The sequence below is a fragment of the Prenolepis imparis genome, unplaced genomic scaffold (assembly GCF_030444845.1).
Source record: "Prenolepis imparis isolate NDT839.2.m4 unplaced genomic scaffold, iyPreImpa1.0 SCAF_9, whole genome shotgun sequence".
Classification (NCBI taxonomy): domain Eukaryota; kingdom Metazoa; phylum Arthropoda; class Insecta; order Hymenoptera; family Formicidae; genus Prenolepis; species Prenolepis imparis.
Window position 1 is genome coordinate 9,845,282 of NW_028141167.1, and position 14,815 is coordinate 9,860,096.

General features: G+C 33.0%; 1 protein-coding gene across 6 annotated transcripts in view; it reads right to left on the minus strand.

The window, feature by feature from the left end:
• The window catches only part of LOC145941087 (uncharacterized), a 34,149-nt gene that overhangs the window by 4,156 nt on the left and 15,178 nt on the right, over positions 1-14,815 (minus strand). For 3 of the 6 annotated variants that reach the window (XM_083046900.1, XM_083046899.1, XM_083046905.1), the window contains one exon: positions 528-588. In XM_083046900.1, coding sequence (XP_082903026.1) covers positions 528-588 — 61 coding nt within the window. Of the gene's footprint in view, positions 1-527; positions 589-1,944; positions 2,098-2,229; positions 2,401-2,808; positions 3,318-12,504; positions 12,895-14,815 lie in introns of those variants that run through there. The other 3 variants (XM_083046904.1, XM_083046902.1, XM_083046903.1) reach the window with 3 other exon arrangements.

Here is a 14,815-nt window from a genome sequence, read left to right on the forward strand (position 1 = left end):
TCTCTTAGGTCGGAGGATTTCTCCAATCTACGTAATTCGGAGATTCTTATAAAAGGCAGAGGAATATTTTAATTAAAAATATGATTGACAAAAAAAATTCCGGATAAAGAGAAAATAGCGGTAGATATCAATAGAACTAAATTACAATCGATTTGTCTTCATGTACTTGTCGGTGAGACGCGTCTCTTGATAAACAAATTTTTTATTTTTACAGAGATAAATCAACTGCTAGATAAATATAACAAATAAAAAATTTCAATAGTGAGTAGTTATAAATAATATATGTACGGTAAGATTAACAAAAGATTTTGACAGATTGTTTCGTAAGATTTAGAAAGATTGGAATTTAATTCTGAATATTACTTTTTTGTGAGAAAAATATATTTAAAAATTCTTATTTTTTTATAATAAATTTAAATGCTAATGAAATAATTAATTAGATAAGTAAGATTGTAAACCGCGATTAGTTGTATAATTTAAAGTGTTGTGAAGCAATAACACTGTGCAAAAAACATTATAAAACTTACGTAAGTCTTCCTTGGCCACCAGAACGGTTCGGTCAACCGTATTTTTCGTTGATCTCGTAATCTGCGTAAGAAAATCACATTTATTATCTAATCGATCTGATTGCGCTTATAATTATTAGATCATGCAATGCCAACGAATCTTAACCCGTGATTTTTCGCATCGTTCTGATTTTGAGAATTTTGAGAACTCATAAATCGCTCAAAAGTGAGACCTGAGAATCTTCTAAGGAGATTCTTATAGAATATATATGAGCGTGTGTGTGTGTGTGTGTTTAATAAATAATGCATAATTTAAATAAAATAAATATAACAAACTCAATAAATATAAAAAATAAAACTTGTTAATATTTTCTTTTTGAGAGCTATTTTCTTTTGTCAAATCATATTTTATTAATATCAAAAACTCTCTATTTGAACTCGTTTTAATTTATTTTTTTGTTGTCAAAATATATCTTGATAACTTTAAGGATTTCCCGAGGATGTCGAGAGAGAGAGAGACGTTCCTTCCAACTCTCGCTCATCTCCAGAGACTTTTAAAGTCATCGTTTTCGATTTATTGATCGATCTACGTCGTACGCGATGAGATAGAGACTTGGCGCCCGATGCGATGTAACATAATTCCAGACGCCGTTACTGACGTTATTTTCGACGACCAGGCTGCGAGAAAGAGCGAGGCAAGTCGCCCAATCGTTTTCTAACGGTATTGACCACCGTGCAAGAGTCGAGCGCGGCCACTTAACCGCGATCGGCTTCGGAAACCGGTCGCAGGTGCGTCGTCACTTGCTTTCGGTCCCGAATGCGAGAACTATCACGCGAGGGGATAAAGTATGATAACGGGGGAGCAAGGGAGATGTAGGTGAGCTCTCTTTCGAATCGATCGTCCTCTCTTAACCGAAGTAATTGTAGGCGATCGCGCGATTCACGCGATTCGATCATGCGGGCGTAGTACGAGATGGCAATGAAAACTTAAACCTAAACCCCTTAAAATTATTTGATACGCTGAACACGATGTCTCATACAGTATTACACGATATAGAGAATGAGAAAGAAGATATAAAAATTAAATCTATATATTATACAAACAATATAATAATCTTACTTTATAATTCTAATTATTTTTAATATTATATAATATAAACAATCAGCACATTTGCTCTTAGCGTCAATTATTAAATTAATGAGACTGTATTTTAATTCCTTAAACAATATTTCGAAAAAACTCGCATTATTTTTATTTCATAAAAATGTAAGACAGAATCTATATTAATTTGACAAACATCTAATTATTAATTAATTTTTCTCATAATTATAACATTAGAATATTTAAGATTCGAAGAGAATGATAATGATAATTGATTTGCCCCCTTCGTTATATTAATATTTAAGAGATCATGAGCGATATCGATCGATCGATTACCTCGATCGTGTCCTGTTCCTTGACAATCATCTGTTCCTTCGTAGCTCGGAGAATTTTGACGTTCATCGTCGTATCTGGCTGCTTCAATCTGAGACGATTTTCAATTTTGTACAATGGTCTGATCGACACTGTTGATGCGTCCGCGACCTTGTCCTTAGGCAGATAGATGGTACATATACAGATCGATTATATAATTGTTATTAATCGCGCTTAATTAAGCACGCATGAAAAACATATGCTTATCGCGGTAGAAATCCCGCGATTTTTATTTATTCGATCGATTACCTCGATCGTGCAGGAGTCGATTTGAATAGTGTGCTCTTTCTTGATAATTTGTTGATCTGTCGGAAGCATCTTCATTGGCAGCGTTGATCTTATTCGGTTGTCACCCTTGGTAAGGATCGTATCCTTTTTAAAGGATCCGATAGACACTATCGATCGACACTTGAACTTGCCCTTGAATTTTTATACAATTCGGATTAAATTATTATCCGCGTTTTCATGTATGTATGTACACGATCGATCGATCATGTGTTTTTGTTCGTATTTGATTTGATTAAAAGGAGATGTGTTTAATAAAATCCCGAAATATAAAAAACAAATCTAAAACAATTATATTTTACATTACAAATATGATATAGACATCTTGTATCTAGCAGTTAAAAATATCTATTATCGATTCATAAATACTAAATTATATAAAAATTAAAAGTATATAAAAAGCTAATAAAACGACGAAATTACGCACAATCACGTGAATGTTAAAATCAAAATAAATTACAATTAGCAGTAAATTGCAATTATCTTTCTATAAGAGTACAGCGAGCTTCGACCGCGCGATCGCGATGAATATTATCGATTTACCTCGTTTGTGGTCAAGTGGTCCATTCTCACTTCTCTCTTCACTTGTGAAGGCGCTTCTATTTTTATCTGGCATGCGGGAAGAGCTTCTTTTTTCTGCGTCAGAAGCCTCTGTCGCGTGTCCATCTTCGATCTCGATCGCTCGATCTCGATCTTGCGCATTGCAATCGGATGATCTGGTATCCTGAATTCGGTACTTCGATCCTTACAGCCGTAAACACCGATGTTGATCTTAGGTGCTTGCGACTCCATCACTATACCATCCGGGAGGCTCTTGCATCGCGCATTGCTCTCCTGCCTGGTCTTGTTGATCAGTCGTCTCCTTTCCACCGGATTCAAGTTCAGCTGCTCGATTATCGCCCGTATGTTTGACGATATGCTAGACTCGCGATGCGACATCACCATGATGACGTGTAATAAAACGTGTAATTGGATATCGCAATGGTTTCTCTTCACGTAATTACACGTGCACGTGGTAGATTTGTCCTCTGTGATTCATACGAAGCTTTCGGCTGGAAACACGTGTATCGTCAAAACAGAGTGACGATAATTCCCCAATTGCCAAAATTTATAACAAACTGATATCTCTCACTTTTGTATTCGCACACAGAGAGAATTTTCTTTTAGAATTTACCTTGAAAATCATAGTAATCGTGAACAATATGATATGGAAAGAATTTTATGAGAATTTGTCTGATTAATATTTAGCATAATAAAAAATAATAATATCTATCACAATAAAATATAAAATATGTTTGATTAGTTTTACTAAAAGTATGGTAAAATTTAAAATTCTTTCCATACCATATTGTCCCACGATTACCATGATTTTCATAGTAAATTTTAAGAAAAAATTCTCTCTGTGCAATAATTAATTTTTAAAAAAATATATATATAAATTTAATTAACACAAAAATTTAATTGTATATATAATTATATATATGATTAAATTTTTATGTCAATTAAATTTCCTGTTAATTTATTATATATTATATATGTATATACATATTTAGCAATTTTAATGATCAGTACATTCAAGTATCAATAACATTTTCTATGCGTGCCTTAAAAAAGTGTGACATCACGCCAATTTTTATTTCAGATTTATTCCAAATTCGTAGCTCCTACGGTTTCACTCGTAATTTCGATTGACTCTCTAAACGCGTAGAATTTAATTTTCCACGTGCGTCTTGGAAGAAATATAGAAACGCCATTCTCGGATTAGTGTAAATTTATGTACCGTAAATTTATTCTCCATCTCGATATTGGTTTTTCCGTTTGATCGTCAATGAGATTTTCCACTGAATGCTCAAATGCTACGCGGGATTGATTCGAGGGAAACCGGGAAAACATACACAAACGACAGCCTGTCTAAGTACATTAACGAATAAACACTATCACCGTCCGGGCTACCTGTCTCTCGCAATTAACGCGCACCCTTTCACAGAACTTCTCACACGGGCCAGCCAGCACCTCGTCCTCGTTTCCTCGACCTACAAGGATCCGCGCGATCCCGATCGCTTCCCACGCAATCGTCTCTTTCTCTCGTGTCGCCCCGTCTTCGTCTTCGCGATCATAAGTCAAATTGGTACGTCGATTTCGTTGAGGTCGTGCATTCCCCGCTGACCTCAAAATATTGTATAAATAACTGTCTTTTTCTTCTTCTTTTCTCTTCCCTCTCTTTCTCCTCCCTCGTATAAGTCGCTATCGACTCCGTGAAATTTAAAGTGCCGCTAATTAACTTTAAAATGCGTTCTCCAATTTGCAAAAACAATTAAAGAGCCCGCCGCTTGGCTTAAATAAGTCACGCGGATTTTTTTTTTCTTTTTTTCATCATTAAATGATATTAAGAGCACCAATTTAGCGCGTTTCGATTTGGCAACGAGAGAGCGAGCGTGAGAAGAAGTCAAATTTCAATTTCTTCATTTCCTCGCTGATTTCGTACCAAGAGATAGATGGTGCGTCGTTTCGGATCAAGGGATCGGCCCACGCGAATCGCCCACGATATTTGCTCAATCACCATCGTGATTCTTCTTCGCGCAATCGTTAAACACCGCGTCGTACATTTACGTTTGTTAGAACATCGCGCTACGTGACACAAAGAGAAATCAAAATACCGCCTCGACCTCGATATATGATGTCAGTTATATTCCGAATATCTCTGCTTTTGAAACAATAAGCTCGCTTTAATTAAAATTTATTTTCGCGATATTAGTGTGTCTTTATCTCTTGCGAATCGAAAACTTAATTGTTTTTTTTTTTAAATCGATGATATCATTTGCATATAAAAATATAAACGTGATAGTATCTTATATTATTATATTCATAAATAAAAATTTTAAAATATAAAGCTTTCAAGCATATATTTAAAAGACAACGCACTACTTATAAAATATATCGATAGTGACGTTAATTAAATATATAGATAAAGGGAATGTAAATGAATCTAAATCTCAGATCCAGTTTTAACACATGTATATACAAATATAAATTTTATCGTCTAAATAATCAAGCTATCTATTATTGTATTCTGTAAATTTGGTCACATCTATCAATAAGCATTTAGTTTACCGATTTAAGTTCTAAGCAGAGACAGTAGTAACGCGCCTGTACATGTCATAACTAACGAATGTTGCGGAATACAATAATTTTTTACGTAGTCGAGAGAAAGTAGAGTCGATAACTCCAAGGAAACGGACTAAACAAGGCAGAACCGTTTTAGTGTTGCAATCAATAATTACGGCAATTGCGTAATTCAATGTCTGTTAATCCTTTAAGCATCCGTGCCTTTACTTGGTAACATCAGTTTTTATATCGAATTTACATATATATCAATGAAATATTTTCGTATTGTTTTATCATTGTATATATTAAAAAGATAAATAAAATAAAAAATGTATGCGTGTATTTCATTTTTTAAAATTATTACATAGTTCTTTCGTCGTAAATGCCAGCCAATGTTTCCAAAATGCAAAGTCACTTAAATTTCAAAAAACAAGTTTTTCGAAAATTAAAATCACTTCAAAAAAAATTCCTTTAAGTTGTTCGCAAACGTAATAATCTAAAACTAAATTAATTTTCGAAGCTTAACTTGCCCAAAGGCAAAAGATAAAGAAACTGCGTTTTACGCTCCGACGAGTTTGTAACTTTTTCTCTCGTTTACCGACTTGATCGAGACCTCTATTTCCATGTCAGATCCAGTTCGAACTCGGTTTCTCCGTGCAATCGCGGTTGCAATTTGCGACCGCAGCATCGCCTCGCACAGCTGCGAATGCACTTGACAGATGCGAGCCGCATCTCGCCGTTGTACGATGCATTATTAATTGCACAAATGTATTATTTGCAGGAACGAGTACGAGATAATAATAATGCTCAGATAGATACATATATAGTACTCTCTCGCCGTCTGTGCATCGTTAGAAATAATTACGAACCACGCGAGTCGGCAATCGCGAGAGATCTCATTGCGCGATAGTGATACTGAATTTTTTAAACAACAACCACGTGAAAGTCGCATCAAGAGCGAGATTATTCGGGCATTTATTTATTCGGAATATATATAAAACGACAGAAATAAGGAGGACCAGCAACAACATCAACATCGTTATAGCCGTGTTTTCTCGCGAGTTGGTCAACGAAATGAAAAATCGCAATGCAATCGGGCCAAGATAAGCATCGAATGATTTCTTCGACTCAATTTTTTTTTCTTTCCCTATTTCGCCAATATTTCACGCAGTTTCGCGAAATAGTAGCGTACTGATGAATGCGCGTACAACGAATTGTGCGCGCAATTTTGCGTCACAGAGAAGAGGATGTTGGAAATCTAGCACGACACGCGCAAAGGCAACGCTCGCGTTTCCGCGGCATTGTAAAAGGCAGCTGATACGAAATCAGAGGGGACAAAGAGGGAGAGAAAGAGAGGGGAGAAAAGAGAATAGTAAAATAGAAGGGAAATGTAGCTATGCGGGTCAATTGCGCCGAAAGGTCGTTAAACAAACGCGCGTTAAAGACTGAAAAGTCGGATGTTTAATCTGCAGACTCTAAATCACGAATTTACGTTTAAAACAATGACAAACATTACGATTATTAATATTAATATTATACGGAACTTCTCTTCTATTATTTCAACTTTTATGACTATTACAATTGTATGATTGTCATAGTTATTATATAATAATAATAATAAACTAATAATAAATTATAACTAATAATTAACTAATAATAAATCAATATTCAAATTTAAGAAATAAGAAATTACGGATATACAAACATTTTTCTCCCTGTTTAGAAATTATACATTATACTATTAAAAATTGTAATATGGTATAAATTACCGAGATTCTCAATCGGCTTGTCGGAAATTGTGAGTTGCCGTGGATTTTACAAATGTAACATGCATCCGAAAATAAAATAATAATAATAATTTATAGGCAAACAAAAACGATGATTACATATTCTTGCGCCAAATGGGTATTTTCTTTTTCTCTTTTACAGACACGGTCACGCTTCTAGCACGTTCCGAGAAACCCGTTTCGAAAGAAAGAGAACTTGCTCCTAAGTGACATACGGTTTTAAGGTCCACCTAGTTCTCACGACGCATTTTGCCATCAACATTCTAACCATGCTCCTTAACTGACCAAAATTAGTGCGACATTAATAAACCTGACAGTTTCTACTTATTTTCTATGAAACGTATATGATTTCTCCTTTTACTTCGATTTGTCGATTTAATGTTGGAGTAAATGGTTTCTTTGAATCGCGCCGAAAGACATGTTTCATTAACTGTTAATTTTTATGACGCACACATTACGATTGCTTTTATAAAATATTTCCATCTAACTCGATTCTTTTAATTTTCTTTTATTTAAATTTATTTAATTAATTAATTTGATAGAATTATTTGTATTTCTTAATTGTGTATGATTAAAATTATTGATATGTAATAATAATAAATTCAAAAATTAAATAATATTATATAGTAAAGTTATTCTCGAAAGTTTCGTATATGCATATATTGACAATGCTTTTTTTAATTTTTTATATTTCATAAATTGTAAAACTATGTTAAAAATATTTAATATAAAAATTAATATTTTCAGTAAAAATTAATCCGCAAAATTCAAATATTTAATTTGCGATAAAATCGCAATTAAAAATAAAGAAATAACATACTAAAACACAGTTATCTCTATTCGAAAATCAGTCTCGTTTTGATAACGTATCACTTGAAGTATCTTTGATGTATCGTATATGGATGCGCAATAAAATATATTTGCCAAATCTCACACACACATATATTAATATCGAACAACGTCATTTGCATAAATTATATATTCAGATTCTCAAGAAATGTATGCATATTTCACGTGTTTCTTTTCAGAAATGTATACAGAAATATATTGAGAAATATACAGCTATATATTAAGTTGGGTCATTCCATAATAAAGCATGATTTTTAATCTTTAAACAATTTAATTTTAAAAATCGTAATGCAATCTGGAAAATCAATTTAGAGTAATCAATGTCTGTAGATAAATTATCAATACTGTATCGATAAAAGATAAATGAATCTTAAGACAATAATTTTTTTAATTTCGTACGTTTTGCAAGAAAATATTAATATAATTAAACTTCCATAATATATATGCATATATATTCTGTTCTTTATAGTCAATTAAAATATAACATAATATTATATGACAATTTAATTGTGTAACATTTTTTTGCAAATTTACAAGATTAAAAAATTATTGTTTCTTAAGATTTATTTATCTTATTATTCTCTCTTCACAGAAATTTTATGTAGAAAATATATCAGATTGAAATATCAGAGATAAAGATTAGAGAGTTTAAATTACATCAGATTTACAAGAGTTCAAGAACTTCTCGCAGAATCACGCACGAGATTATTGAACGAAGGCGAATCTCGTAAAATCTCGCGTTCAAACAGCCGCTTAACATAACCGGCAGATTTTTAATTCACACGCGGTCCGGCCGGTTTGTTAGCCTTTCCGGCGCATAAACAACGAGCGTATTTCACGCGAGACGCGTATCCGCAGGAAGAAAGTGACTGACTCTCTTGCAGATCGCACAATCGCGATAACAATGCGAAATAACCGCATCGCGGTTCATGTGATTTACATTTCGAATCTCCTGCATTTTTACGAAATTAAAATCCGTTCGCCGCGTAAACATATTAGCCCGAGATAGCGAGCAGATAGCGAGCAGATAGCGGGGAAAAGGAGAAAAAAAAAAAAATGAAGTGTCGTTTGTTCTCTCGTCGCTTTTTCGACGACGATAATCAGAGAAAGAGAACGAGGAAAAAGTGAATACACAAGAGAGATTCAGCTTTCCGATACTTTTCATCATCGGCGAGAAATCGAAGGCGTTCGCGAGACTCGCGTCCGTGATTTGGAGAAATTAAACGCGGCCAAGAAGAAACCGAGAGATCCCGAAGAGGACCGTGATGGAAGCAGCGATGTGATGGCGCGCTGTGAGAAAGTTATCCGAGATATTGTATTACTACGACCACGCTTGTGAAAAAGAAAATCTCATCTCGTGTTGTCCAGCTTCGATTTATACGTCAAACGCCGTACATCGATACTTTTTTTACACGTTCCATTGACGATTTATGCGAGATCTCTCTTTTATTTTATCACCAACGCGCAACGCAACATGTGTATTTTAAATATATTGGAAATTATGCATATATAATTGAGTCAGTCATTTTATATACAGCTTTGTTATAGAAATGTCAAATTATTTTGCAATATATTGCTGTATATATACATACAGATGCTGCAGTTAGTAGCATACATTTAAAGAGAATCAGCTGATGAAAGTGAAAGATTCGCGTGATTTAATAGACACCGCGGAATAAGGAGAGATTTTCGAGAAAAGCATTGTATTCTGCATTTGCAACTGCATCTGCCCTTGAGACACATGTATGTACGCGTAAAGAAAGTAAATGATAGATCGCGGAGTGAGATACCAGCAGAACCGCTGCTCGTTATATACCTTGCGGACATGGTGTTTAATTCGGATACGACTAACACAAACGAACGAACAATTAAACAACGTTGTATAAGCAAAGGCGAATTGTTGTATTGTACGATCACGAATGTTGAATGCGAAGAGACAAATTGATTCGATCAAATCGAGCTTATACCTATTCAATAATTAATTCATTTTACACATTTTTTTAATTAATACTGCGAACGACGCGATGATAAAAAATATCGGTAGTGTTCTTTCTTAATAGGCTCGATTCCGAGTCGAGTTTTATGGATTCCGTCTAATCTAATCGCATACCTAAACAATTACGAGAATGAGAAAAAATTCATCAAACAACCGTGATTAACAGTTCGTAATTATGGTAACAGAAACATCGAAAAAACTAATCAAATAGTACTGAATATTTGATAAAAAAAAAAGAAACAAATTAAAAATGTTTGCCTCCTTTCTTCAAATTTGCATAAAAGTTTGTAATTTTAATTAACGAGCAATAAATAAAACTTTTTAATTAATATGCAAACTTTTGTTAGATCTTTAAATCTTATTTTTTAATATTTACTCAATATTATTATTTAATGAATAATTATATTATATATTTATGAAATAGCTATGAAATAGTATTATCAATGAAATATTGAAACAATCTTTATGAAATAGTATTATCAATTATCTAATTTTTCATTCAATATTAAATATTGTAATATCTTAGAAAAAATTTTAAATAATGTAACAGATCGGTGAAAGATTTTAGATAAATCTGTTCTTGGGTTGCAATTATCTTTATGAAAGAGAGATACAGTGTGAAGAGATGGGTGCGGAACTATTCAAATGTAGTCCTCATAAATGCGAGATTGCGCAGAGTAGAAAGGCGAAAGAAAGATTATAAGAAAACCGCATTACACTTTGAATTTGCATATGACGTATGTATGTATATGCATTGCAATTTATCTGCAATGCACAGAAAGAAAGAAAAAGAGAAAGATACGTGTATTATTGAATACAGAGAAGACTTATGATAGCAATTCTCAATCCAGAAAAGTAAGAAATTACAGAATTAACGAGTTAACAACGATCGTTTCAAACACGAAATGAAAAAGTGATAAAAAGAAATACATACAAAGCAAGAGTTCGTTAATGTAAATTAATAAGAAATGCAAAAAGTTAAAACAATATAAGATACTTTGCAGATTTTTCTGGTCATTGCATTGTCGTTGCATTGCCCTTAATATTATGTATAATGTGAAGCAATTATTATATTACTTTAAATTATAATTTAGCACTATTTACATTATATCATAAATATAAAAGAATATCAGAATTAAAGAATAAATTTCTCTAAAGAATAAATTTATTCTGACGAACCCTTTCTTTGCCTAACATCTTTTGCAGAAAATTGATCACGTTAAGTGATTATTAAAACGTTAAGTTTTTTTATTACTTAACTTTATTCATTACTTTTAATAATATTTTGATAAAACTTGCGAAAAGATTACACCGATTCACTTTGATTTTCATATATTATAGTCGATAGATGAGTCGCGCATATTTTCGTTGTAAATTCTTTTAATTTTTGAGATACGATACTTAAAAATATTGTATTTTAATTATATTTACAACTACCCTGTTAATTATATTAGTTTAGTTTTTCGTATTACGTATTATTCACGCCTCTTTGATATTTATTATTTGTGCTATTTTTTTGTCTTCAGTATGAGTTACACTATCGTTAATGCATTTCATTCATTTCTGCCAGTTCTTAAACAGATTTCGATATGCGACTTTTTGAGTGCAAAGAGAAACTTGTCTTCTATTGTTTTACTTTATTGCAAAGTATAGCGTAAAAGGAAGAGGGGCTCTGCCTCTCCTGTGCATCTCTATATCCTCGAAAAAATTCTAACTTAATCCAAACTAATTTTAATTTTTTTAAATTAAAATGTTTGAGTTACATTAGAATTTTTTCAGGGTGAGAGTGCAAAAGAAGGAGTTCTGCTTCGTATGAGAAACGCGGCGATTAAATTCTAGATATCCCCCCCGAGTGTGTTCGATCGATCGATTAAACAATAGTACAGGAAACGCGAGATTGCAATTCCTGCAATTGAAATATCAGTTTTGCTGTAATAGTAAGTGAGAAGAAAAAAAGAGCGTGAGTTTGTTCCAATGAATGCGTACGCTTAGCGACGCGAGAAAAGAGGAAGTACAAGAATGCGGAGTACATGCTAATTTTCATCGTTCGTTCGTAACGACAACGAGAGTTGTTGTTTAGAGATCACTAGGATGATCACTAAAGATGATCTTAAACGCAGTCTCTATTTCATTTGCAGCTCGCGTATAATATCTAATAAATATGATTCATAAATTATAATCATGTTAGTTTATAATAAAATAATCCTTGTACTATCGGGACAAATTTATATAAATTAATATGATCGTAAGAGCCACAAATGTTTAAGTGCAAACATTAATGTCAAACTTGAGGGAACTTGAGTATCGAAAGTTGTGTGTTGAAAAATTGAATTTCGAATTTACGAAAAGACAAATATATAATTTATTCGAGACACGATTGCTTTAATTGGTGATCATGCTAAGTTCGATGATAAAATAAAATTGAGATATCATTTAAATGTCTGAAACACATATACATATATGTATATATGTATAAAATCACAAATTAATTATTTTACACACGTCAAATACCAAGAGTAGTGGGACTTCGATAAAAGTCCTTCCCGAGACACTTTTCGCTTCTCGGAGTATTAACGATTCGACGAAAACGCGCACATCTGCTCTTCTGGCACTAACATTTCTTTCTTCCTTAGTACTTTTAGCACTTTATAATTAATTATTAGGATTATTAATTAACTTATTCAAAGTTGATACATCGAAAAAGCGGAGCGTACGGTTCCGTTCCCGCGGTCAATAATTCTGAACGACTCGCACCGCCGAAGGTCGGTGCGATCAATCGAGATTTATATAACGAGAAGCCCTTCACTTAACAGAGAACGGGGTGAATACGATAATTTTCTAGACTACTCGCGTATCTTTACTCGTTGTCACGCGTGCGGAAAACGCGTCGCGGCACGATACCGACTGAATCGAGTCGAGTCGCGCGGATCCTGACTTCTCGTCCCGCCGAACCTGGACGGCAGTAGAAGTGGCAAATGCCGATCAGACCAAGGTAGTGGAGAGGTCCCAGGAACGTATGCAGAGATACGACGCGCCGTTACTTATAGCATGCAATTTTTTCTCGTTTTTTTAGAAATTTACATCTCCGAAATTTATTGGAAAATGATTTACATGAAATTGATTTTTTGTCTTAGCTCTTAATAAGTATTTTACTATCTAGAGTAAAAATATCTAGGTAAAATAATTGCTTCATCTTTATTTGAATTATCAAAATACATATTATCACCATATTTGTTTGAGCTAAAAAAATGTTATCTTCTTTAAATAATAGAAATTATCTCAGCAGAACATTGCTTCTATTACTGATATCTCAAAACTTATAAAATAATTTTAAGAAATTTATAATAAAAATTAAGTCTTATTTCACAATTTAATTCAGATTCAATCTTTTCAGTCCACGAATATAATATATCATGTAATTATATTTTATGTGACATATATAATGATACATAGTTTTCACAATGTAGTTTCCACAGAATTAATTTTTTAGTCAACAGTTAAATGGTATTATCTTATTATTTGATTAAATCCAAGTAGTCTTTTTCGAAATTTAAATCTTAATATTTCAATTAATATAACAAACTATTGCTATTAATTTCAATATAAAAGTACAAAACATTTGTGGCTTTTGTTGTGGCAAAAATTTTTCTTAAAAAATCAATTTCATGTATAAGTAACGTGAAGCTTAATATTGATACAATAAATTCTTTAAATATCGCTAGTAAATTAATCAAAGGATCAATATTGAAATAATCGACCAAACTAGCACAAATTTTTTACTTTATTAAAAGTTACGACGTTTCGACCATATGGTTGTGGTCCTTTTCAAGTACAGTTATAAATGTGAATAATAGATAAGCATGTTCAAAAGATTCGCTCACAAATGTTGTCAATATTAAAGGCGAGAACGTTAAGTCAGTAAGAAACCTTGTCAATAAATTTGTGAGCGAATCTTTTGAACATGCTTATCTATTATTCACATTTATAACTGTACTTGAAAAGGACCACAACCATATGGTCGAAACGTCGTAACTTTTAATAAAGTAAAAAATTTGTGCTAGTTTGGTCGATTATTTCAATATTGATCCTTAATATTGATTATGCTTATATTTCAATGTGATTTCTCGACGTCGGAGGATCAAATTCCGTACGTCCCTGAAAACTTTAATGGCCTCTGACAAGAAGTAAAGAAAGGCAAGGATCGAGAAGACTGATCTATGAGGAATCGGACGAGCCGCGTGCTAACGGTGCTATCCATCTCTCTGCTTGCCAGCTGTTGGCTGTTGAAGCAAGAGTAGGAAAGCTCCTCTGTGTCTCCAATCTCTTTTTCCATTCGTTATCTTTCGCTTAATAGCGTTCGATACAATAACGAAAGAGAAAAAGAGAGTAAAAAGAATCTCGTTATAAAAAATTGATACCAATATAATGAAACTTTTGAAGCCTCGAATCATTTTACGAAATTTATTATATATATATCTTATCACGAATGTAATTTAACGCGGCGAGATAATGTACCGTAATATTGAAACTTAATTAGAAACCTGGACTTATATCGCCTATTAATTTCCAGTAGTTTATTAACATTTGTGACTTGTCTCGAAAACAGATTTTTTTTTAAGCAAATCAGAACCGATCGAGTTTCGTATCTCTCGACTATTTAGAAAAAAGAATTGTGTCACCGTTTGTTTTTACGCTCGAGCGAAATTTAAACTAATGTTAGAAGCTGATACGAAGCCTTACACGATGCGCGTGTCATTCCTGTTGCAATTGATATTTGCAAGTGCATATTTATTCTGAGAAACAATCTATTTTC